Source organism: Gymnodraco acuticeps, unplaced genomic scaffold (genome assembly GCF_902827175.1).
Source record: "Gymnodraco acuticeps unplaced genomic scaffold, fGymAcu1.1, whole genome shotgun sequence".
Taxonomy (NCBI): domain Eukaryota; kingdom Metazoa; phylum Chordata; class Actinopteri; order Perciformes; family Bathydraconidae; genus Gymnodraco; species Gymnodraco acuticeps.
Genome location: NW_022990224.1, coordinates 1,105,346 through 1,132,860, shown reverse-complemented (window position 1 = coordinate 1,132,860; position 27,515 = coordinate 1,105,346). Strand labels below are relative to the sequence as shown.

The window sequence follows — 27,515 nt, the reverse complement described above, 5'->3', positions numbered from 1 at the left end:
AAGGGCTGATTCTGTGACTTTAATGCAAATGAGCTGCAGCTGACCACGCCCCCCTGCAGGAGAGGGAGATCAGCTGCTGGGCTCTCAGAAGAGGGGGAGGAAAAGAGAGGCTCCGTCCTCCGTGTTTTATTCTTATATGATTATATAGAGTCATTATTCATTTGTTTTAAAGCTCAATAAATTACAAAGAAGACCTTTGACCAGCACTTTTCTAATTTTGTCCGGAAGATTTCAACTTTAATGGACATGTTGATGGGGGGAAAAAAATCTAACTGAAACTCTGCCGCACGGTCCCCTCGTTCCTTGGAAGAGGCGGAGAGGTGGGTGTTTGTCATCTGCTGGTGGCAAACTGGAGAGAATTACAGCAGGAGCAAACGCTTGCCTCGGGGAGGGAGAAAAAAAGACACAGCGTCCACAGCGGAGAATAAACAGAAGGGCAACTATGGCAACCATGCACGGGAATGCTGCTTTTGTGGCAGACTACAGCGCCACTTACAGGCCTGGCATATGTACTACAGCGTCTCCAGCGCTTTCGAGCGGTCTCTCATTCCCCTGGTAGGTGGAGAGTTGCCCATATAGGCGGAGCACCCCTTTTCTGACATCAGAAAAATTCAAATCTGTATCAGATCCGTTGCAGCCCCGTTTTTAGAGATTTGGGTATGGAGTAAAAGAGAGAGGGTTTTGTTTTCTGACACTTGGTGAGTTCTCTGACACACCGGGGACACATATTCATGTATAAAAGACGTACACAAGTGCATTTTGCATGATAGGTCCCCTTTAAGTATAGAGTGATAAATGGACTTTTATCAAAGTTGTGTTTTTAGATTGTTTGTGTGGATGAATTGTTGACATATTTGTCTCATTTATTACTCAAATCATCCTTTAATGAAACATTATAAATAACTAAATTGAAGTTCCCAACAGTGCTTACAACAATAGTCTCATGCAGAGTAAGGGTAGAAAAAGGAAGGGTAGAACGAGCAGGCCAAACAGTATTTATAACGCTTACACAAACATACCTGAAAGACAAGGCCTTTTTTGTCAGCACACTGCAGAGAAAAGCGACTTAGCCTCAGGTAGTGGGTGCCGTAGTGGGCCAGCTCCCCCAAGAGACGAGACACACTCTCTGGAGACGCTCCGGACACACACACACCCGGTCTGACGTCAAACTGAACACTCTGTGGAGGACATTGCATTTTTATAGATGGCGGAAAAGTACAATGAATAACCATCTAATTAGATCTAATAAAATCGCCCTGCAGCAAAGACTGCCTTTGTGCAGCTTATAATATTGAATTGTTTTTGAGGTTGTCAGCGAGACACCTCCATGATGATTTCGGAAGGCATGGTTTGCTGTGCTATTATATTAGACCGCAATACATAATCAGGTGTTTGTTATGTTGTCCTTCCCATATTTTTTTATGAGAACTGGATACAGACAGGACCCTTCAGGGGGGACAGAAATACCAGACAATATTTTCCAATCTAGCAAAACACTACCACAAACCACAGCCTCAAAGATTACCTTCGAGTTTAATAAACATCTCTCTGACAGTCTCGACATGATATGGTTATAAAACCTTGCTGGAGTAGCATCTGATGCAAGACTATTGTATTAAATTGTAGAGGTGTTCCTGTTAGTGTGCACCTCTTCTAGCAGCCTGCGTGTTAATGAGGAAGTCTGCTAGGCAGCGAGTACACAAGGGGCTAAGGGAGTTAAAAAAAAGAAAAGAAGAAGGATTCAATTTATGTAGTAAATAACTATAATCTTCTGGAGATATAAAAAAGTTAATGTGAAACAATAAAGCAACAAAAGAGCACTCCTGTGGTTTTGTTTTTTTGGAATTAGGAGTATTTTCATTTATTTCCTCATCATTTAATGTAGTCAGGCGACTAACTGTGCTTGAAACTGTCACGTTATTTCTTTTTGTAGTTGTTTTGTATGCTAGCTTTTGAGCAGTCAATTGGGTTTATTTATGTCACACATGCACAGATGGTCCATTGATTCGGCTCCCAGTTTCTCTTCTTTGTGAGTTTTTGGGTAATTGCATGCTGTCACGATGCTTTTATCACTATATTTACTTTTATCACCTCAGTCTGACAGACCCCTAAAACAACAAAACAACTGCATTTTACTGCGTTTAAGGGACTGATAAATAAGGGTGATGAAATGCACCTGGTTGAGAGGGAAGGTAATGGAGGCCACTCCGATCAAGACGTTGAGGAGGTCGAACACCAGCTGGGCCTGAGTGTCCAGGGGCAGAGGGAGGAGAGGAGAGGGGGTCGCCGTGCTGACCACCCTCATCTCCCCCTCCCACAGACGATAGAGCTGGTCAAAGGACTCCCTGCCTCCCTCTGTCAGATAAAGGGACTCTCTTTTCCCCGGTGGGCTAGTCGAAAAAACACAAGGAACAATATGTGAAACTCTAAAACAGTGTTAACTTTGTAGACTATACTCCATCTGCTACTTTGTAAACTCTCTTTGTGTGTAACGTTGGATACCATAATTAAGTCAATCAACAACTAATTATCCACACGTCAAATTCCTTGATCACAAGTCATTTATCAAGCAGAAAGTGTTGAATCTTTTTTTTTAAAACTGCTTATCTCAGTTTAAGATGGTTGTAAATTACATATCTTTCGAAGGTCTGACATACAAATACATAAATTACATCCCTCCAGATCATGTAAAGGGTATTAACCATTTTCTAATATATATATTTTTTTGAGTAGATGATAGATCATTTAATAAAAAATGAATGAACTATTAATGAATACAAATAGCAATAATTCTAAGTTTTAGTCCCTACTTCATTGAAAACATGTGTTCTTTAACTGTTTCAAATCTAGATAATAGTGAAAAGTTTGTATGCTTTAAATCAAACTTGAAACACTGCACTTTATGTATCACATACCAGCCAACAGACTCCCAGCAGCGGCGTCTCCCAGGCTCGAACGTGCGGAGAGCCTCCCATATATCAACATCTGGAACGGGGCTGGTCTCTGACTGAGAGTCTGGGGTCATGTTGGAAGCTGACTGGAAGCCCTCATCCTCAGACTGATCTAAACATGAGGGGATCTGCAACAAAGAACAATAAATCCCAACGACACGATAACATTACACTGGGGTTTGATCATAAATCAAACACTAGTGTAAACATAAGGTCACTGGAATGTTAAGTGAACCTGAAGTGACCCTACCTAAAACTCAAATTAAAGAGCATGGATTAGCTTAAATAAGAAGTAGTGTTGTACCTTTAAAGCCAGTCCAGTAACATCAATATTACTGGGAACAGGAGGGAGGTCTAGTCTTATGTCAATGTCTGAGGTGCGAGTGTGCTGCAGCGCTCCAAACAGTGTCATCCTGGTCTCCCTCTCAAATCTTTCTTCCACTTCTAATTTAGTTCTCAGAGCCAGCAGTCCTGTGCCTGGAGGAGCATCCATCAACCTCTGATTTCCACACAAACTCTCCAAATTCCTCCATTCCTCTCCACACACTAGACCCCACGACCGGGCCTCGAGCCTCTGCAGCTCCTCGCTCTGGTAGCTCCAGGGGGGGGGCCTCCGCAGCACGGGCCTCTCCCGTCTCATGTAGTCTCTACTGAAAGAGGTAGGAGGTGGAGGTGCAGACCCAGCAAGATGTACCAAGAGCTCAAGGACTGCGTCTACTTCCTTCAGTCCAGAGGATTCTCCCTCCATCAGCATCCCCAGTTTCTCTTCCAACCTTTCCGCTTCCTCTCGGCACCCTGCTACCCGCAAGTCAAAACTTATCATGAGGATTTTGTTTTTGGCCGGTGTATTGGCTGTGGCGCTCGGGGCTCCTGAGGCAGACCCTTTGGTGTCATCCTGAAATAGCTTGGACAGCAGGGCGCCGTAGGCACACTTCTTCAGAGCTCGGCGGAAACCGTCCCGTGAGACTCCACCGAGGGCCCGGCGTTTCCATGACACCCCAGACAGGCTGCTGTCACACAGGGCCCCCAGCAGCTCAGTGATGCTGCTGCTGCTGTTGGACTTCATGCAGTTGTTGGGGCTGGAGTACATGGTGGCAGTGCTACCTCAGCCTGTGTGAGTGGAACAAAATCTGGTTATTTGGTATAGTTTTAAGAACTGGAATTCACAGAGCACAATAACCAGAGTAATAGAATCAAAATTCCTTTATTAGTCCAAAAGCGGGGACATTGACAGTGTTACGGGAATAGTGACATAGCAGGTAAAACAGGCAAGCAATAATAAAGAGTGAGCTAACTTGTTAAATATAGAGGGAAAGCACACATAAGTGATACATTAAATAAAGACAAATTAGTACACATCCATGGCTACAAATGACTAGCAGCATTAAATAGCTAAGCGAACATATAATATAACAAATTATGTTTTGCACATCAAAAATATGATGATTATCGCACAGTAGTATTGCCAAAACAAAGTGTATATATTGCACATTATAGGTTTATTACACAAGATGTCAACAGTATAGTCTGACTACTGCTGCTGTAATATCTCATCGGAAAATCTAAATAAACTTAAATACACAGTAACGTTAGATATAAGTTAGATGAATTGCACTAGCTAACGGTAACAAGCTAGCTAAGTTAGCTATCAGTAACCTCTGTATATCAAACTGCATATTGAAATAGCCAGACCTTTTCAATTCAGAGTTAAAACAATGCTAATCGTGATTATTTACCCTATCGAGATGATGTTTTTAGTTGATTTTTGACAGTTTCAATCATACATCCTTCCAGCACATGCTAGCGTTTGTTATTAGCAAACCCCACGGATGAACTGTATTTTTCTTCTTAGCTTGTATGCCAAGCATGCGGAACCCAGAAGGTGCCCCGGAACGTCTTTATTTGTCTGGGGTTTCTTTTTACAGCATATTAGCGCCACTAAATATGCTGTAATGTTGTTGTCACTAGCTAGTTGCTTCATTCATCTTCCAGCATCAACTCCCTACCGCGGTGCCAAATTAGAATCTGCCCCTTCAAATGTGATTGGACAGTATGATTCTTAGACTTCGGTGATTGGGTAAGGATGTTGAAGAACCTGCGCTGATTGGTCAGTGTTGTTTGTCAATCATAGGACATGCTTTGCTGCATTCAGGGGGTCCCGGAAAAACAGCCTTCGGTTTGATATCCACAGAACCCTAAACATGAACTGCGAAGTTTAGCTCATTTTGGAGGGAAATAAAATGATTACATGTATCCCTCTATTAATTATTATGTGTATAAACTGTAATTCATAAAACATTAAGAAAAACAACCAACGGGTATGGAACTCATTCACTCGGTTCACATATATTGCATTGTCGCTTCATGGTCTTAAATGCAGCAACTTTCAACATTGAGAAACAGCGCGAGATTTAGAAAACTCGTAAAAACCTCTTTCGTTTGAGCAGAGATGGATAACTTTTCTAAACTGTCTCTCGTCTAAATTATCTTTATGCACCCATGTGGTCGTCACACCATAGCCTATACATATAAGATTCACACAAGTTAAGATACATAATTTCACCTTTTACTAAATACATGTCCTATTTTAATATAGGATACACTGTATCCGATACAGTATTTGAATACCTCATACTGTATTGTTAATTATCAATGTCTGGATAGTTAGGTAGTTAGTACTTCAATATAATTATCTTCAGACATGAACAGCTACAAACACACTTATGTATTTATATATAACCTCCAGGCACAGGAAGAGCTTCTTCCCCGAGGTTGTGACTCTGTTGAACTCCTCTCCATTACTCACAAGCATCATTGCACTCACCTGCACTGATTAAACGTAGCCTACTTAATGGACATGTTATTTGCACAATCATGTTACTGTACATATAACCATTTTTTTTTTTTTTTACAATATTACTGTTTGTACATACACTCTGCACTCGCACTCTGTTAATACTCTGTCAATACTTATATCTGACTGTATATTGTAGATCATTCAATGCTCCCTGTATTGTCAGTTTTTACAATATGCACTTTGTATTTATTTATATTTAGCACATCTTGCATTTCTGGTTGGATACTAACTGCATTTCATTGGCTTGTACTATATTTTGCACAATGACAATAAAGTTGAATCTAATATATATATATATATATATATATTTATGTATTACGTACACTCAAGCTTTATGCCACCTGTAGCCTATTTGAGTTTTTAATGTGGAACCAATATATTATGTGTGTGCTAGAAATGTGTTACATTTATGAGTCTTACTGTGCTTACTGATCTGCACAGGTCTCTATGAAAAAGAGAGCTGGAAACTTAAGAATGTAAGTTATGGAAAACATTTTATATGAATTGTACTTCAAGTTACTTATTTACTGTAGTTACTTAGTATGTTGTCTCCCAAAGCACAACTTTTAAAACAATATTGACAGGATATTTTATCATCTAAATAGTTAGGCTTCTGTTCTGTGGCTTGTAACTCTACACCTCCCAGAGAACCGTTTTAGTTTGATAAGTCTTCCTACTCTCTTTCTTCTCGGCCCATTAAACTCAGCTGTTAATAGAGATACTTTAGCTGATTTAATGTCTGCTGAAATAGCGTTGGCTGCTTTGGTTTGAATTACTTACAATTCTAAACACTCTCAAATCATGTAGTTCACGGTCTGTTAAAAATGCAAGCTAACCTTGTAAGTTATTTTGATTTGCTCTAGGGTTATTACAGAGCTTAGCAAGCCCTATAATCAGTTGTGAGGTTTTAAATTATTCATCAGAACAACTGTTTAAAATGACACCACAGCATCATTGTTTTTATTTTCACCAACTGTTCTTCATCATCCTCCTCCTCCTCCTCCTCTTCCCCTAAGGCGGTGGAAATCAAAGCCAAATCTCATTAGAAGGTTTGAAACGTGGATGTGAAATGCATCCTGCTGGTAAACACAACCATCTCCTGCTGAAGGAGAGGCTGGCTGCTGTGTGTGTGTAGCATCTTGGGCAGAAGAACAGAAGCCAGCAGAATGCAGATTTTAACCCAGTTTCTTGTCAGAAACCCTGCATGGACGTAAAACTGTTATTTGTCACTGTGCTGTATCATTGATTGCTAGACATTCAAGGGCATGGTTGTTTATAAATCGTATCACTAGTGCACTGCATGCTAAATGTTGACTCCAAAAATCATGTAAGCTGCATGTCTTGATATAAATAAGTACAGTATTGCCTTTGATTTTCCAGCAGTGATCAAGGATATAGTGTATAAAATGCATGCTTGCGATAAGTAATCACTCTTGCCTTGGCAGCGGCCCTTGAAGTTTTTCTATCAATTGCTGCATCAATGATCTGCTCAGTTAAGAGGATGGCCTGCGCAGGCCTCTGGTCGGTCTTTGATATCCCCCACCCCTGCGTCAGGGTTTGTTAAGCAGTAAGATGAGGCAATTTTGCCTTTCATCTTTCTTTTCTCCAATTTCATTTTTAGCTGTCAGTACTTAATTAATGTTTTCGCAGCAATTTTTGAACCTTCACTGCCGATGACAGAGATGCCGTGCGGCTATTTACAATATCAACTCATTTCATGAAGCCAGACCTTTGCTTCTAGTCTGTATTCTGAGCAGATTGACAGGAACCTGATGTGGCATTTGGGGAAAAAGGCGACAGCCATCATTGTCATATGGTGTGCTGCACTGATGCTACCAACACAGTAGTTTAGGGTCATAATATGCACGAAAAACCTCAGAAAAACTGCCATGTTCAAGCACTGGGCCCTCTATTTTGCAAAGTGATTGGTTGGTTTGATCAGAGATCATTTTCATGAACCCACCGATTACTGCTAAAGCTCCTCTGTGAAACTTAGGGGCATGTAAAGAGCTGCATGAACACCAAAGACTTACAGCAAGGATTTATTTGACTTTAAGAAGAAACTGGCTACCAGTGGCAAGTGTTATTCCATCACCCAAGGTGATAGTAACTCATGCAATATTCATGAGAGGTGAGTGTTCAATTGAAGCAAATCAATATTGTAAAAGAGAAAGAAACACAGCAGATATGAAGGGCGTATATGTCTATGAGTTTATTCACGGAGGAGTGTATGATGAAATATGTGGGTAACTGCTCCGTCCACACACAACCTTTGTAAAATTAAGATCATCCAGTACAACAAGATCAGGTACAAGTTTCGAGAATCTTCTGAGCTGCCTTGGATGGAAAGGAAATTGTGGCTTCCATTAATGGTCCTGCACTGAAAATGGAGTGTCCCAGTTTCTTTAATCATTACAGCACATTCACAAGATTCAAAATGGGAAAAAGTCTCGACAACTGCACGAACAACTTTTTTTCTCTTTTGTTTTTTTTGTCCCAGGACTCAATGCATAGGATTATACAGTTAGAATACAGTATTTCAACATGTTTTACAAAGATTTATATGGTATAGGAAACAAGAAATACAAAAAAAGAACTGCACAGCAGTAAGAAAAGTCATTTGTCGAGTATAGATAGTCATTTATCGTACACACTGTGGAACAGCTTAGAAACACAGGGCAAAAAAATGTACACCGGTTGGAACAATTTTGCGCTATATTCGATCTACATAAGGACACCCTTTTGATTTCAGATTAATTTAGAAATGCCAGACATTTTCAAGGGAAACCCAAATCACATCAGCCACATTATTTTACATTTATTCATTTTGGAGATTTGCTTTAGCCACCAAAATCCTACTAAGCACACGCCACAGACACCCAAAGGAAATGCACACATCGAAACTGCAACCATAAAATAAATCATACTGAAATGTCTTCAGCCTATTGGCACACACATGGCTGCAGCAGGGCATCTAGCATTTGAGACAGCACACATAATATCACAAGTCCAAATACATTGCTGTGTCTATAGCACTATCGTCATCATAATCACCTAGGTTACCGATAGAATAATTTAGAAACAATATATATGTATTATCCTATTCAATAAGGCACATTTGTGGTTAAAGAAAGGCTCTGAAAGAAGCGTCTTGCATCACACTCAACTTGTGCAAACCTCTCTCTAGCCAAGGCAGGAATCGTTAACATTCTGGGGTCTCTGGAGCTCGTTATGCTCTGTCAACTGCACTCATCCACCATCAGATACGGGAGGACAATTAAATCATCTGTCAACAACAAAACCTACAGTTTAGGGATGACGCGTGGCAGCGTTTAATGGCCCAAGAAATCCCAAACCCTCATTCCTACCCTGTCCACACCTCGGCTCTGAAACTGACATATCAACATCTCAATTAGTAAAACAATTATGTACATGATTGAATCTGACCTCCCGATCATCACAAAAAGGCTAAAATAACTAATTTGTTCAAAACATACCATTTAAGTACCAACTGCTTCTCTAGCAGGTAATTAACATCAGCAACAGGCGATTTCATAGCTTTAGAGGCAGAATGCTTGATGACTATTTGGAAGATAACAAGAGTAATACTTTAAAAGAATGGCACTAAAAATCATGAGCACTAAAAAATGCATGTATCAATTTGGAAATCTCTCTAAAATATTGCTGAATTGCTACTGTGTGAATATATGGAATTAGTTAATGCGACTGTTGATTGTGGCTCATGTTATTCTGACATTATTGCAGTGCTAATATGAGTGAAATGGCTGAAAGAAATGGCCTTTTCATGACACTTAAAAAAAGAAAGTTTTATAACAAAAATAATAATATCTGTAAAGGGTAATTAACTGAAATGTTTTAAAAACCCTTCTGAAATGTCCTTCTGTGCTTTAGTTGAAGTGGAATGTATCATGGCACTGTACAATAAAGGGAGACAGACTGTGCTATAATCGATTTCCAAAAGCACAATTGGCGATCCAGCTTGAAACAGATCTGAGTCAAAAGCAAAATGATTTAACTCAAATATTTCTGAAACTACTGGAGGCCTATCAATCATATGAGCCTGTGCATTGCTAGATAAACCAGTGCCCTTGTTAGGACCCTTTGGTCTCTGTCAAAAATCTCAGAGAGAGCATAGGCTCCAGTGTGTCACTGGGTACGGGGGATTAAAATGACAGAAAGCAGGCGTCTCCTCGCCCTCACGCCTGACAGTAGGCATCCTGTGTGTGCACACACATTCCCACACATTCACACACACTCAAATTTGTACTTCACACAGACATCTAAGCACACACAGGCTAATAAAAACACTATCCGCACCACAAGGTGATCCATTTAAAAAGATAATGTTTTTTCCTTATAAAGCTTTCCGCATAAAGACTGCACAATAAAAAATATATATAATACAATTCTTAAAACCTTTTTCTACACAGAAATAAATTGAACATCTGATTATCGCCTGTGCCAGTGCTCCACGTAGGGGCTTAATTATCAGAGAGAGGTCTACCGCACTGCATTGTGGGAGCAATATTCAGTGAAGCATGAGTGAGCGCGCAGACCTTTAAGGTTTGGCAAGTGAGCTTTAAGGCGTACCTATGACAGTGTAACCCATCATTTTCTTCCCCTTTTTTTGCTCTCAATCTGCATTTCATTAGCCCCTGTTACTCCACATCACGGAAAATTGTCCCAGGGCCAAGTTGTACAATATACACGACTACATGGGTCTCTTCCCACCTTTCCTTATTTCAATGTTATATAATCTGAAGTAAGAAAAAGCCCCTGTAGTCACTGGAGTTATGCTATCATTCCCCTCCCTCCCTCCATCCCTCCATCCAGTGGTGGGTTAGAGATTAGTCACTTTGTTTTCCAGGTCAGCTGCTATCTGCTGGAACCGCAGGGTCAGCTGTTTACTCTGGGCAGCTGGGTCCTCTTCTAGGGATGCGATGATCTGAAAGAGCGAGGGAAGGTGAGAAGGACAGAAATGATAAGCGAAGAGAAGAAGGAGGAATAATTGGGCAGAGGAGGACACAAGAGGATGGTCGGGAATGTGAAAAAACAAGGATGGGGGAGACGGAGAGAGAATGAGCACAGGACACAGAGGAAGAAAGAAGGGCGGAGAGTGGGAGGAGAGGATAGTGTTATTTGACATTAACAGTCACGTCATATGAGCTGTTATTGTTTGCGAGCCACACTTAGGGGAGACTGACAGCCCCATTTGTTTATCCAACTTGTTCATTAGGTTTTGTTTATCCCCTTTTCGTGACCTCAAGGGGCAATACACAATGGACGCTTAAAAATCAATTCCCAGAGCAATTTTCCAATTCACATCCCACAGAAATGCTTTCAATTAAAATTTCATACAATCACTCTTCTGGTATATCAAGAGTGAAAAAAAAGAAGCAAAAGCAATAATATAGTGGCCAGTAGTGCATTCAGTGGAATAGCCTCCTTCGGGTGCGATAGGAAAAAGAAGGGCCTCTTACCCCATCATAGTATTTGCTGGCATACTGGTAAAGCTGATGGAGAGCCACTTGGGTGTTCAGTGTGTCTGTGTGAGCCTGGAGAACATGAATCACAATTTAAAGGTTAAGGAGAAAATGCAAGGAACTCATAAACTACATATAGTTAAATGGGCTATGTAAACACTTTCTTTCAGGTTTTAAAGAAACTAAAGGGAAAACAATCCAACCTCTGATAGATCACACATACATTTAAATTATAATTGATAACATTTCATGAAATAAAAACCTGGGTTTTTGATACTATTTATGCATTTGTTCAGCAAGGGCCACTCAATGTGTTCACGTTCTGAATTCACCTCTATAAAGCATGTATTGATAGTGGTGGAGCCCTTCCACACTGTACTGTATGTAAATTGACTATCTATCCACAAGAGATTGACAGGAAACTATCCCATTTAATCTCATTGATATCAGCCTAAGTGTTCACTCTTCTACTTCTGAATAGGAACTGTATTACATTTGAGCTCATAAAATCTGAAGGCTCTGGCTATCCAATTCCAGCTAGTGTTCAAAGCATTCAACAGGAATTTCCATATACGTTTAGCACACATTTAAACTAAACTTTGAGAAAAATTAGCAAAAGGAAATGTAAAATAGTCTGCATTTTAATGTACTAATGTTACAACAACTACTAATACGATCATGTATTAGGATTTGTTTCATTGAGTAAGCTTTAAGGTGGGTTGGTTCAAACAGTACATGCAGCTAATTCTCCAGTTGGGTGCCATTAAAACCACTTCATCATTTATGAAAAGTGTGCAACATGATGACAAACATATTTTCAATATTTCTGCATTTCCACTAAGTGTCTTTACACGCAAATAATAATGTGCATAATAACAGGTGGATGCAGACGCACTCAGTTAGCTGTTAAATGAAGTGTTGCAGTCCCCAAGCTGCACACCCTACTATTCACGAAACATGAAACAGATCACAGTTGCTCGTGGCATGATGGGAAAATATTGACAGACTTCTCTATAAAAACAACATGACTTTGTATGGTCGCACTGCAAATACATACACCATCTGCTTTTCCATTGTCTTTCTCATCAAGTAGCTGCTGAAGGAAAAATGCTGTAGTTATAAACCTCTATTGCTTCCTGTTACCCCAGTAACCACGGCTGTCACTTAATCAACACGACAGAAATCTTAAGGATTAGAAGTTTAATAGCGGAGCAATCTAAGTGGCAGAGAAAATGACAGCAGTGTTGCTCACCCGTGACACCTCTGCCAGATGAGTGTTCATGTCCTGATCACTGACGGGAACCATCTGCCTGATGCCCCCGTAGTAACTACACAACACAGACACACAAAGAGGAGACAAGAGGTGTTAATAATCACATTACGTGTTATTGATATATCTTTTAAAACTGAAATGAAAACAACAAGATCGAAAGAATATTGCTTAAAGGTCTTACTCATCCACCATCTTCTTATATGAAGAGATCTCCTTTGCATAGAGTAGTTTGTTACTTGGAGAGTCCTAGAGAGAAGGAAAAGTGGATGGTAAAAAAACAATGGCACTCAAGATTGATTGATCTTTGGCAGCCCTTCTTCTCAATCCTTTTTATTTCTCGTGCAATCCTCTTTGTTCTCATCATCTCTGTCTGTCTTCCCATCTTCCCTCTTGATCTTTCACCTCCACACCCTCCCCCCTTTTCTCCTTCTCCTCCTTCTTGTTTTCACTCACCCGGCTGAGTTTGTGCTCGCTCTTGGTGCAGGCATCCATGAAGGTCTGTGCGATGACGGAGAGCGAGGCGTCCACCACTTCAGACACGTGCACGTCGAAGGTGAAGTGTGGATTCTTGAGGATGTTCACCCAGAACCGCAGAGGAAGGCTGCATGGGGGGGGGGAAAAGGCCATGAAAGCGGTTCATCACTGTGGCTGTTACTGCTTCTGAAGGGGGGAAATATCATCAACCACATTACATCTATGAATTCATTTGAGTCAGAGAGGCATTTTATTTGGGAGAGCACTTGCCTTAGGTGCAATTGAGAGCAGTACAAGATAATAACAGCGATAGAGAAAAGCCTTTTTTTGTTGGTGTCAGTTTATCAGTACAATACCCTAGATCACATGTGTCAAACTTAAGGCCCGGGGGCCAAATCCGGCCCTTGGTGGATTTAATTTCGGCCCGCAGGATAATTTCTAATTACTATTAGATCTGGCCCGCCGGTATATTGCACGCACACCTTCACTCCATCCTGAGGGTCTCCTCAGCTCAGAGCCTGACCCCAAACATTGATGAACTTGCACCCGAGATGAGATGCCAAGTATCTGCTTGAACTAGCATCACAGAGCAGCACACTGAGTTTACATGGATGTTTCCTTTTGCACTTTCTCTTGCGACAACAGGGCATGTTTGGTTTGTTCTTTGAGGGAAATAGTTTTTTTGAAGCTGTTGTTGGCGTGTGGAGAAATGTAATCATAAGAAATGACTCCGGAAAAGCTGCAGATAGAGCCATGAGAAATGAATGCAACTGATTATTTAATGTTTAATGTTGTTTTTATATAATTTAAGCTTTGTTGGTTCCAGGTTTAATATGTGCAATAAGTTCATTTCAATAAGTTCTGCAATAAACATTGAACCAGTCCGGCCCTCGACTAGTACCCATTTTTTTATTTTGGCCCACTGTGTATTTGAGTTTGACACCCCTGCCCTAGATTGTCAGTTTATATTACTACTTCATATGATGCTGACCTCTCTGGGAATCATTGCTGTTAAGTGAAAAAGAACGAGAATAACCTCAGACAAGAAGACTCTTTTTTCTTAATAACAAAAGGGATCTGAGCAAGTCAATGATGCTTGCCTTCTGTAAGCCACTAGAAATGCTCATGTTACACCAACTCTTTGACCTGATCTGTGTGTAACAACCTAAAGCACCGCCTACATAATGTAATGCTGTGGAGCACGCTTGCTAATTTCCCTTCTGAACAGTAAAACGCACTACTCCATCTGTTTCTTTTCAACCTCATGTTAGCTTGTGAATTCAAAAGAGCGCCCAAAATACAGTAGCTCCCCGAAAACCTTCTTCCCTGATCGGTGCAAACACGGCGTCTTCTGAGCCACGAAGCACACACCGTGTAAAATTCACAGTGCGGTTATATCTCCGGGGGAAGGCTGCAGTGAGAATACAATAGAAGCATAAAAATAGCAATGTTGCTATAATCACAGAATTAAATTAGCTTGGGACATCATTACCATGTTTGTTTGTTGTTGTGCCTCATACACACATTCATATTTAATACATTGCCCTCAGTTGATTTGATAAACAGAACGGGTGGATGTGGTGTGGAGTATAGCAAGTAATTACATCTCTCATCTCCTGTCCTTGTGTGGATGCTCTCTTTCCAGTCTTATGTCAATCAGTGGCATCTACATGCAACACGTCGTCTTGTATGCTTGAGCCAACGTGACACTAATTTATGCACTTAATGTCACATGGGAGCAGGGGGATTGCAAATGCAAACTAAGTGAGCAGGAATTCGGCATTTGTATTCAGCTCTTTAAGTACGTTTTATTTCTTGGAGAGATACTGTATCTTAGGCAGCGCGATGTGTGATATTGCTCAGGCGACAAGTGGAGATTTTAGCTTAGTACATTTAAGGTACATGTACTTTCCTTCAGTAAGTATTTCCATTTTATTGTATTTATACTCCACCACATTTCAGAGGGAAATATTGTACAATTCACTTCACTTGATACCATTCATAGATAGTTTCTAGTTAAAAAGATAATCCAGAAGATTTAACATGAAACGTTATATTTCTTATTATAACAACACACTATTAAAGCGGTTTCCAACCTTCACAGAACTCAGATGTCAAGGACTTTTTAGCAGTTCCACCAATTAAAAAAATCCTCGAACATCTTCTCTTTGCCGTGTATTTTAAACTTAAGTAGGGGTCTGAGTACTTCCTCCACCACTTAGTATATACAAATACAAATGTGAGTGACCATCAGTGCATGCAGGTGACCAGTACCTATTAGTCTTCCAGATATGGATGGTCTCCTCATCCACGTTGTTGTGTTTCAGCGCCTGCTCATCCAGGAAGTCAAAGAAATATTTGACCGCCGGGGGCACCACTGTCCCAGAGCACAGCACGCTGCGGAAGAAGTCATCCACAAACTGCTGCAGTGTTCCCTGAAAGAGTCCACAAATAGTGTGAGACAGAGAGCAGAGACAGAAACATCATAGCCTCGAGACATAACTACTTTCACGCAATGAGAGTGGAGTTATTCAGGTTTCTTCTGAGAGTATTTTTCCATTTTCTGCCCTATCCGAAACCTAGAAGCCATCAATTTAAGTTGGCTTTTTAACAGAAAACCATTCCTGGAAAAGCATATTTGCTTTTTTGCCATGGTCAGAGAATTAGATAACTACTTAACAAATATCCGATTTAGTAAATGTCTTTGTACCTTGACGGAAAGGAGTCGTGTTAAATAGATCTCTGTAATGGCTTTGGTCATCGACTTGTCCTTTATGCTTCCTCGTTTAGATTTTATCTCGTCCATTTCGTCCTGCGGCCTCACCAAGTGGAACACCTTGTCATCTTCCAACAGAGCATTTCCTATCAGAGGGAAAAACAACACTTAAAAAAAACTTTCTTCTAATAATCCAGCTTGTTATTTATTCATGCACACTCTCACAGAACATATTCAGATGATAAAAGGGGGGTGGGTGTTTGAATGTGTATGCAGTGGAAATGCTAAACAATAAACCACTCTGAAATGCACATTTTGAAAGGCAGGGGATAAAAGTACGTATTATTGGAGCATAATCTGAAAGTGTGCTATACATAAAACAACATGTATTAGCATGCTTAATGAGAGCGGGGATGTTGACATAAGCCCCGGGGAAAAAAACAAAGGCAAGCATTGTACTCAAGTTCACACACCTGATCTACGCTTGAATCTACAAGTGTGTGTTTGTGTGTACAGTATAAGTGTATTTAGAGAAACATACGCTCTTCATGGTTTTCCTGGTTCTGGTCATAGTTCTGCTGAATAGAAATCGCTTTGGACAACACTAATGTGGCGTTATCCCGCACCTGAAATGCACATAAGAGTCTTTTGTTAGACAGAAAAACACATCAAACACAAGAATATACAATTACTTCACACAAGTTGAATTGAATAGGTACTGCTATACTGAGGTCAGCAGTCTCTTTTAGCGCCCCAGAACTAATTCATAATCAATGCGATTGAGTGGACAGCAACAGTGGGTCCTTATTGGGGGCCTTTTCTTTGGTGTCAACCCATTATTGAAGCCACAAATACTGTGATTAGCACTTCTCTGACACAACCAATGAATCTATAGCAGCAAAGTTGTCCTCTAACAACAACCACAAGGTCATCAGCGTGTAGCATGAACAAAGGAAGAGAAGTACCTTTGAAAGAGGGGGATTTAAGTGACCGAAAAGCAGGACAAGAAGGGGATATTTGCAAGTGACCTTTATTTTCCGAGGATCGATACAGTGCCAAGAAGATTTAGTGGCCTTCTGTCGACAAGTCCAGGCAAATTCAACGGGCTGGGTCTGAGAAATGTAAGATTGTAGGCATGTTTCTAAACTGACTAATGCAACCAGTAAAGGAAAATGGCTGTAAATGTTGTTTTGCATGTTTGACTTATGGACACAAACATGTTTACAGTTTTGCTTGACAAAAAGGCAAAAGAACAGGAAAACAGCAAGAGCAATTCTTTAACAGTAGCATAAAATGCCTTCCAGCTACTGTGAAGTTCATTAAATAAGAGTCAGGGCAGCTGGTTGAGAGTGGGCTCAATTTTTTCATCTAACTCTCTGCAAAAAATCTAATAAGCGAAGTACCAATATGTTAAAATGTTCTTTTAAGAGGAAGTCATAAAGAGAGATAGGAGGATGATATGCAATAAAAATCCCCAGCTGGACTTGAACCAAGACGTTAGGATTATGTAGTCAGCAGCTTACATCCCTTTGTCACTAGGGCATGTTGGGAATTTATTCCCCCCAAAAAGCAAGTGCACAGTATACAGCCAGTTTGTTTTTTGAATGCCGCTGTCATGTTATCACCATGCGAGTCGGAAAAAAACATATTTTTACACATTCACAGATTGATTTGTTAGTTAATAGCATAGACATTAAACATTTAGGAGATTTAGATTTCATACATAGCACTGTGACACAGGATGTAAAGCTCAGCCTCTGGCGTGAAAATAGGCAACCCCATTCCCATCCACACGCCCACGTTCAGCTATTTCCTTCCTCTCTGCCTCCTCTCACCCCCACTCTATATAGTCTTGCATTTGTTTTTTTAATGTTTCATCAAGACGCTGAAATTTCATCAGTACTCACGTTGTAGTGGGCCAGAGTGTTGATGCGTTTCCACCTGCCCTCCTTCTGGGAAGTCAAGTCCAGATCTGACAAAATCTGCCCTGTTGAACCCGGACGCCACTCTGTGGTGAAGGCAGGAAGAGAAGTCACACAAATACCCCGGCTAGGTGGAGGTGTACAGCAATGTCTGCCAATAATTGTCACTTTTTTTGTTCTTTCTTTCAACACGTATTGCATTTATTTCATCATTGGTCACTGCTTCCCTGAGGTTATTGTGTAATAATGTGGTCTGAAATAAATCCCGCTACCCATCCCACTGTCTGCTGGCTCGCTCTCTCTCTCCTGAGATTTACTGACACACTCGAGTTCATTTTGGCTGAGAAAGTGACAGATAAGTATTTTCTGAATAATTTCAATCTTTTCTTAACAGTGATTTGCACCGCAACATTTTCAATTTAGAAAGAAATTCCAACACCATTGCAAACCTGAGCTTAACTCCCTCCGTGACATTTGATTCATTTACGAGTACCACCAAATATAAGGGGGTTATCTTTCTGATTCACCATGGAAGAAGACGGATCTCTGATCTACAGCCTGCTTGGGAATACAACATGGCTTTGATGTTAGAAAATGTCTATAGAGCTTTTGCCTTTCAAGTCAGTCCCCAAGGTTTCTAACTACAGTAGCGAGCAAAACTTTGTTTAGGGATGAATGCTTTCTTCATGTTGCTGACACTTAACAACTTTGAATCCTTGGTTAAGCTTTTTATTGCACAAACGGAGAGAAAACATCAAACTAATCTATTAAATAAAGTTGGAGTTAAATAAATAATCAATTATCTATTTAGACGAATGCATTCTTGTTTAATTTAAAAGGCATTTCTGTCAGGACTGAAATAGCGACTGCGTTTTGACAACCTCACCACTCCATGTAAGCCTTACATTATCTATCATTGTTCTATGTTTTCTGCTTGGGCTCACCCTCCTCCGATGTGCCCTCATTTACTCACCCAGTTTGACACTGTCGACCTTGGGCCGCAGGGTGTACGGCAGGTTCTTGTACACCTGCTCTATGATCTTGTCCTTCACCTGCGAGATGGTGTCACAGGTCAGCACCTTGACGGGCGTCACATCGGGACCCTCGCCGTGCACCAGCACTTGCAGGGTCTGACGAAAAACACACAAACACAAAAAGAACACACATTGAGCACCATGTGGTAATGGGAAATATACATGCAATCACGCACACAAGAGACAAATATGCAGAAATATTCAAACGGGGACAGAGGACCCAGCCATCAACACACACTAAGTCCCTCTGTCTGGATGTTGTCGTCATGGCAACCGGATTTATGCACGCACGCGCACACGCACACACACACTCTCACTCTCTCTCTCTCTCTGTCTCTGTGGTGACACCTGAGAGGTCTCCTGTCACCTTGGCCAGTTAATGGCCGAGGCTCAGCAGGAGCAAGCTGTGACCCACCTCTCCTCCCACACTCAGTCACTCTGTCAGGAATAACTAACTGACCCTTGACAGATTCAAACAGTGGGCAGGCAATCCATTTGCAATGGCAACCTCAGAAGCCTGTCTGCATTTGAGTTGAATGGGAAGAGCACGCTGTGAAGTAAAGCCGATAGGAAACACTGTGTCTGACTGTGAAATCTAGCTCTTTGCGTCTTCTCCTCCTTCTGTAATTCAATCACAGGAGGCGATCCATCACGGCGGGAGACGTGTAATTCGGGCTAATTTGGTAATTGTCCTCGACAACGCCATTACCCATGGGTCTTTTTATTTTTGCTGACTTTTAATAGAAAACAGCTGTGTTCACATTAGCTGCCATTATTGAAACACGATACCACAGCGAGACACACAGGCTTTACCTCACTGCCCAAATGGATCCGGAGCGGGCGCAGGTTGGAAGGTCGAGGAGAGGTGGAGCAGGTGGCTGTTAGTCTGCGCTTGTAACGTCTTGTACTACTTTCACCTAAGCCTTGCATTTCAACCTATATGGGAATGTGTTGCCTGATACGCTTTCGAGCTGAGAACATTGACACTGAAAATGGATGTCACACAAAAGCAGGCAGTCGCCTTGGGGGTTTTGGGTGGTTACCATGGCAACTGCCCTTGTGTGTGTGTGACTGCGCGTGTGTCTGTGTGCATGTTTTTGTTGCTCACCAGGCACAAAACACTATGCAATTTCAAAGCAGTGTGTGCAGTTTTTATGACACTGATTTTAAAAGTTTGTACGGTTGTGTGTGTGTATGGGTGTGTGTGTCCATCTCACCAGGACGGAGTACTCTACATCGTCGCCCAACAGGCCCGTGTCATTGAGGGTGTACTTGGCTTTCTTCACTCTTACGTCCACAGGCCCTTTCTCGATCTGGTGCTTGATGGCTCGGAACAGTTTGTACAAGGGTTCGCCTGCAGAGTCCTACACACACACACACACACACACACACACACACACACACACACACACACACACACACACACACACACACACACACACACACACACACACACACACACACACACACACACACACACACACACACACACACACACACACACACACACACACACACACACACACACACACACACACACACACACACACACACACACACACACACACACACACACACACACACACACACACACACACACACACACACACACACACACACACACACACACACACACACACACACACACACACACACACACACACACACACACACACACACACACACACACACACACACACACACACACACACACACACACACACACACACACACACACACACACACACACACACACACACACACACACACAGCTATTCAGAAGTTGTCTCAGATGTTGTCAAGGAGCTAATTGTTATGATTAGCGATTGAAAGGACAGATATATGCACATTATCAATACCCGGCACTAATAACAAAATTAGAGAAATCAATTCATTAATTCTGCTGCATGTCATTACACCAATGTTCTCTATTAGCGATAAAGTATTTCAAACATAAATGTATAATTATCACTGATTAAATCCGCCAATTTACTCTGTTGAAGTTGATACATTTAAGTAATAATACATTCTTGTTACCCTCAAAAACTGGTAGAGGCAGATAGACATCCAGTTGCAAAGCATCCTTTCCACCACTGTCTCTGATCTGGAAAGACAGATTTAATTAACAGTTTATGAAAGCCATTATAAGAATAAAATGTAACCATTGTGTGATATATTGCTGCATGTTAATAGTAGTACAGACATGACACTCGATTATAGAAATTCAAGAAAAAAAGTGACATATTTCATTAGCACTGTTAATATCATGACATCTAAACTCAAAAAGAAATTGAAAGCTAAGAAACTCTTAGAAATCCTCACCCATGCTTTCTGTGAGCCAATGTTATTGGGTTTTAGCACTTATCTTTACATATTTATGAATATATTTAAAATATTTATCATGGTTTAGGTTAATGTCTCTGTACTGTGTTGAACCTGGGAAAGTTGAGGTAATACTTATTCAAGCCCATTTCCATGGTATTTCGTTGGAAATACCAGTACATCTAGGACAATGTCAAACTAGGAAAATTCTGCACAACTTGTCAAAAATCCTGTCAGTGGTCACTTGACGGATCGCCCACTGTAATGTCATACATCCACTGGTGGCGCCGTCGTTAACTGCTAGCAAGCCTAATTAGATGTCTTGTATATAAGGAGGCTTGTGTTGGCACAATGGCCTAATCAGCATAATGAGCCTCTCCATTGGGGGATAATTAAGATGTGTGCTTGCACAACAGCCAGTCACAGCGTGCCTCGGCACAGCAGACAGTTCAAATCACAACCCCCCCCAGCAGTGATGAGCGACTGTACTGTCAGACAAGTGGCTCCTGCTGAGGGAGTGCTGGCTGCCATCAGAGGAAGATTTGACCTTGACATTATTGCTAAGGTGTAGGAGGGAGTGAAAAACATACAATACTAATATTGGGGATTGTTTTTTGAAGGCTATTTACTTCAATGAAATTAGTCAGCTGAATGTTTACACAGGAATTATGAGATGATGCCAAGGGAGAGAACACAGAGCAATTCATACTGTATTATGCAATAGAGAAAAAAAACGTTTCACTCTGTGGCAAGATTCTAAAAATACCAATTAATTTGTTATACTAAAATAAGTTAGAATGTCAAACCAATTACAGCATTTTTGTAATAACCAATGTATCTCTTTTCTCAGTGAAAAGGGCAATTATTAAAATCTAATTTGGGTAAGATGATGGCTGCAGGTGATTTACAATTCAGGTGATGAGAGTTTCTCTTGATTAGGATTAAGAGCTGGACCTTATTTATTCAATAAACTTGGCCCAATATTTGGTATAAACCTCGTTTTATTTTTTGGAAATGTCTTTTGAAAAAGGTTCCTGCTTTAGAACTATACTTGCAGAAAGACAATATAATGTTGCTTATGTATTCAAGGCAATCAAAAACAGCATGGATCAAAAGTAATTCCTTGCCATGGTCAGAGCTATAGGATAAGAAGATGAAGAAGAAGATGATGAAGGGGAACAGCAACAGAATGATCACACAGCACTCTGTGCTCAGAGTGAAGAAAACCAGAAGGAGAAACAGAAGGAGGAGGACTGGGACAGATCAAGCAACAGTCTGGCTCTTGATGGACTACAGTAGTCAGTGCAAAAATCACCCGGAAACATGGCATGTCATCCTATGGTTAATTATAATGCTGCCAGGGTTTAGATATGGTGTGATTCTGATTATAGAGCTGAGAAAAAAGGACATCTTGTGATCTCAGAGGCAAAGGTTGCTAGACAAAATTGCTCTGTCATGATGTGGGGACAGTTAACATCAGCATGCTAGCACTATCCCAATGACCTAGATAACATGCTGACTAGTTATTAGAATTAACCCTGAGGGTGACATGAATGCCAGGAAATATTTTTCTGAAATCTATCAGCTGACAGAATATTTGACTCGGAACCAAAATGTCCACATCACAGTGGCACTAGGAAATAAAAGAGATATCACTACAGACATTATGCATTATGGTCTATTATGAGCATAAATGTCAAACTTAGTGTGAATCCATCCTGTAGAAGTAAATAACTGCACAAGTGAAGCCTTTAAAAAGTTACATGTTCAAAACTGTCAGTAGGAGTTATGCTGTGGGGTTGCTTCGTATTGTGAGACAGAATTATGAACTTGTTGCACTTAATTTCCATTTCTATGCTGGCATCAATCCAGTATTATTGATTTCCGTGGAGGAGGGGAATTGGATTTGCCCTAACCACTCACTAGAGAGCATTGTATCCGCCTCATAATGTAATTTTAAGTCGACACTGTCACATATAACCAAACTAAATTAAAATAAACTCAAACAAACTACAATATGATAGATTTGTTTTTCAAACCAAGAATGATGCCAGACAAAGCAATCTGCAAGCATGGTTAAGTAGCATTCAAGTTATGTTGTTGCCATGATATTTTAGCATTTAGACCACTTAGATATTAAACTTGGCAATGGAACTTTGTTATTGTATGTTACTGCATGAGTGTGTCAACTCTCACCTGCGCAGCATGAGTTTAGGGTTCTTGCTGTGGACGTATTCCTCCATGAGCTCCAGCAGCAGCGTCCTCATAATGTCGGTGTAGTATTCCAGTTTCCCATGCAGGGCCACCGTCAGCAGAGAGGCAAAGTACACCTTCGCCCTGGCGTTGAAGTCATTACTGTGCTCCAATGTACGGATAAACTACAAACACACCAACACACACAAAAAGAAACAGGCAGGAGATTATCTTGATGAAGCCCACACACATAAGTAAATCAAAACACAATATGCTTTTGAATTACCAAAAGACTAATGCCTGTGAAAACAATAGCTATCGAGGTAAATTCCTTTCTGCCTCTTAGCTAACGCAAGATACCAATTAGTGGGAGACGAATCACCCACACATTCAGCCAACACCTCAGAGGCCGTTTCTGCGCCAGCACTATTGGACCATTAGTAATCTTCACACATCTCTTTTTTTCTGCCATTTCTTGTTTCTCGCTCTCAACACTGTACTCTGCTAACTAAAACATCACAAAGTCCTTGAATCAAAAGGGAGAAAGCCTGCATTTAGATGGATCGCACCGCTATTTAAACACATAAAAGAGCCATATTGTTGCATACTCTTTCATCATGATGAACAAGGGCAGCTCTACATTAGAGAGATGTCACTGCAGATGCTCAGGGACGTGGTTCAGATCTTTATGCTACTTTACACATGTGATGAGCTTATAGGAGTTGGTTTCTTTAAATACAAAAAAATGTAATCTTGTCAGTTTTTACCAGCAGTTTTTGTATATTGCATGCTATAATGTCTAAATGTTTGAACCATTTAAACAGATTTAAAAAAAACAAGATGGCCATGCTAGCTGCTAACTGCTAGCTATGAGGCATTTGCTACTGGCCCGCCATGCTTTGATCTTAATGCCAAAGTTACAATTACAATGGTTACATCAGCAGGTAATGTGCATTAGGACCCCAATTAGCAAGGCGTATTAGCATGCTAGCAGGGACTAATTAACACAAAACATAAAGTTTAGCTGGTATAAGATCATAACAAAAAGTAGGCTACTGAACAAACTTTTTGAGCTGATTATGGCGCTACAGATAAAGTTAGTGGATCACAAAAGTCATTAGGATACATCGACTGAGAAACAAGTGTGTCAATATATTATCTGAAGGCAATACAGTCAATAGTTGGTGAAATATTTCAGTCTGGACTATTGGACTGAACAACATCCCTAGAGCCCTTCTCTAAGCCTGGCTGAGAAGAAAGAGTAAAAAACTGAATGTGTTTTAAAAGAGTCAGGCATTATTTTCTTGAGGAACTTGTTGTGTTGGACATCTTTTCTGTAAACCATGTGTATGCAGATATTATCAATGTGAGACCACAGCCAACCATTCATAGTTGCATGCATGTGCAGTATAATTACATTAAGGAGGAACGTTTTTGAGTTCAGGAGGTTGGAGAACTGGTTGAGCGCCTGAGTCACGACGGCCCGTCGATCCTCGGGGATGTTGAGCTTTCCTGTGATCATCACATCATTGGCTCCGTCCTTCGAAGGCAGGAAGAAGACGCGGTCGGTGTAGGTTTTGTAGTCCAGGAAGGGGATTCGTCCCTCACTCTGATCGTTGGTGTGGTCCTCCATCTCAATCATCAAGTCTGCAGGATGAAAACAAGACGACACTTTCTCATTCCTTTTTCTAATAAACAGCTTTCTCATTTGCGTGCTGCTCGCCTCTATCATTATTGTGCGAGAAGCAGACAAGGGAACTTTCTCGGGGGAAAATTATTGCAACGACGTTTTCTATTACTGTTGCTGCAAAACTGCTTCTCGTAATGATGATAACACGATGTTAAGCAGGAGAATTTATTTAATTCACAGCCAGACAATACATCAAAGAAATGTAATCAGAGCTATGAAACACTTCATTACTTTATAGCTTCTTAGAAACATCGATCCTTTGAGGGATATTAGAGAAATTGCCAAGCTTTTGCACAGCTGCACTTGGTTGGTACCTGTGAATTCTTTCTTGCATCGGTCCCGTACGCTCTCCTCCAAATTCTCCAGCTGATGTTTCACCTTCTCGTACTCCCTCTCTGCCTGTTGACTCTTTCTCCTGAACACATTTAACAAGCAACACGTGTGTCATCAAAACAAAGTTTGTGAAAGAGAAGGATTTTAACTTTGTTTTGTAATTTTGGAGGTCTAATTGTTTTTCAAAGACCCTAGTTTGAGCCGGCACAATTGGTCACAGTGTTTCCTCTTGAGTTTCCCAAACATATCCCATTAGCACTGGAATTACTCCGTCACAGTGGATTTGTTGTTCGTGATGTTTTATGAAAATTCAGCAGGAAGTCAGCATGTTTAACTGATGCATGACAGCCTGTGACAAAATGATCCTCGTGCAAACACATTTCCTTTTTTGGAAGGACCTCTAGGTAAATTGACAGAACTGTTGAAATTAAACACAGTAAAAACGAGGAGGATCGACTATAAAACTTTACAAATACGACCTAACAATATGTACGATTTAAGAAAATACAGAAGTTCCAAAAATAAATCTGAGGGCTCAAAATATTATTAAAATAATAGGAAAGACAAAATGTTTCTGTAAATCAAGTATGTTGTTTTTAATGACGTGTCTGTGGGAATGTGTTTCATTGATATATTCTTTATTCTGAATATTTGTTTAGTGGTACTGGAGATACAGGGACCTTTCTAACGACGAAAATGTAACAGAGACGTTTAAAACAAAGATTTATCAGATTCATATTTGATAACTTTTATTATTTTAAGCTATTTGCTTCTTAACATTGTTTTCAAACTAATACAATGTTTCATAAGCCCACCATGGAAAATGAAACATTACTTGTGTGTTGGGTCTCAAATACTCATTAAATGCTATTATCCAATGAATACAAATAACCTCTCATGCAAGAAAATCTAAAATGTTTTCATAAGAAAGTCAATAAAATGTTTTAAAAAGGTCTTAACCAAGTATTATGTTTTATTTAACCGTATGGACAAGAAGCTCAGATAATAAACGTTTCTCCAAATCTCCTCTACTAATGAAATATGAATTAGTTAGATGACCTCATTTGAGTAACAGTGAATGTGACGTTAACCTTAAAAAGTCTAATTACCTGTAGCAGTAGACAGAGATAGCGATGATGAGCAGCATGGGCACAATGACAGCGGGTATGATGATGTACAGTTTCAAATCATTCTTCTTCTCATACTCCACCGAGCCTACCACCCACTCCCCTTTCCCAAACTTGATCTGTGGATAAAGACCGAAAGAAAGAGAGAAGGAATCTTATTATCTGCACAGCATTTTAGCCAGAGATGTATTCAGGTAGGTGTCGATGGCAAAGATTCTCCGGAGATGGAGCGAAAACTTGGACGGAGGAAAATCTACATAATTGCCCACGGTTCTGCAGGACCTTTCAGTATTTTCTAAGTGCTCGGGCTATGTGGTTGTAGGCCCATATTAACTGAGCCAATGCATAAGTGCGTTGAGTTTGACATGTAATAATCAACCTTTTTCTATATAGGTATTTTATTGATAGTCAGAGGCGTTGCTTCTTTCTGCAGCGCGCAGACACAGGAATGAGACAATAGCTCTCTTAGAGATATTACCCAGAGGAGAGGTTACAGTATTCACCCCAATTGTGGCTCGGCTAATTACATGTAATTATAAAAAGGGCTTGTAGCTACATGAAAACTGTTCAACCAGTGGAAAAAATGGGATCCCCAGATGTACAGAGGACACGCCTAGAAAAGTACAGTAACAATTCATGATGCCTGAAGTGTTTCACCCGTCTGTGAAAGTACATTTACTCAAGCACAAATGAATTTTATTTTAGTACTTTTTTTCTTTCTACATTATACTTCTATTTAACTACATTTTCAAGGGAAGAAAGTATGATTTTATTCTACATTTTTACTTCGTAGTTACTTTACAAAATGGGGATCTTTGGATTTAGATTAAGCTATCCAACAGTATAAACAAGAGGAGATGGAAAGATTAGTTAAATGGTAACTACTTTCATAATCATTTGAGTCATTTTGTGATGTTTCCAGCTCCTAAAATGTGCTGCTTTTACTCTTAATAATTTGAAATATACGTTTAATCATTTTAAGATTTGGACTATTGGTTGAACATACCAAATTTGATATCATTTTGGGCTCAAGTAATCAATTTAGGGAGAATAATAAATCAAGACTAATACACTGAAATGAATCATTAGTTGCAGTCCTATATACACTTTTAACATTAG

The 27,515-nt window shown here is 40.4% G+C and overlaps 2 protein-coding genes across 3 annotated transcripts in view; both read right to left on the bottom strand.

The window, feature by feature from the left end:
* tubgcp6 (tubulin, gamma complex associated protein 6) overlaps positions 1–4,956 on the bottom strand; it is a 34,669-nt gene extending 29,713 nt beyond the window's left edge. For both annotated transcript variants that reach the window (XM_034218669.1, XM_034218670.1), the window contains exons 1-5: positions 4,688–4,956; positions 3,256–4,061; positions 2,916–3,079; positions 2,177–2,390; positions 1,020–1,178 (exon numbers count right to left, since the gene is read on the bottom strand). In XM_034218669.1, the coding sequence (XP_034074560.1) occupies positions 1,020–1,178; positions 2,177–2,390; positions 2,916–3,079; positions 3,256–4,041 (1,323 nt within the window). In that variant the 5' untranslated portion in view covers positions 4,042–4,061; positions 4,688–4,956. The remainder of the gene's footprint in view (positions 1–1,019; positions 1,179–2,176; positions 2,391–2,915; positions 3,080–3,255; positions 4,062–4,687) is intronic.
* A 3,040-nt stretch (positions 4,957–7,996) lies between these two features.
* The window catches only part of plxnb2b (plexin b2b), a 127,327-nt gene continuing 107,808 nt past the window's right edge, over positions 7,997–27,515 (bottom strand). The window contains 16 exon segments of the mRNA XM_034218709.1: positions 7,997–10,774; positions 11,310–11,384; positions 12,565–12,640; positions 12,767–12,831; positions 13,039–13,186; positions 15,334–15,494; positions 15,770–15,921; positions 16,317–16,401; positions 17,683–17,783; positions 18,671–18,827; positions 19,949–20,095; positions 20,769–20,835; positions 23,250–23,431; positions 24,664–24,893; positions 25,251–25,351; positions 26,379–26,515. Of these exon segments, the coding sequence (XP_034074600.1) occupies positions 10,670–10,774; positions 11,310–11,384; positions 12,565–12,640; positions 12,767–12,831; positions 13,039–13,186; positions 15,334–15,494; positions 15,770–15,921; positions 16,317–16,401; positions 17,683–17,783; positions 18,671–18,827; positions 19,949–20,095; positions 20,769–20,835; positions 23,250–23,431; positions 24,664–24,893; positions 25,251–25,351; positions 26,379–26,515 (1,989 nt within the window). The 3' untranslated portion in view covers positions 7,997–10,669.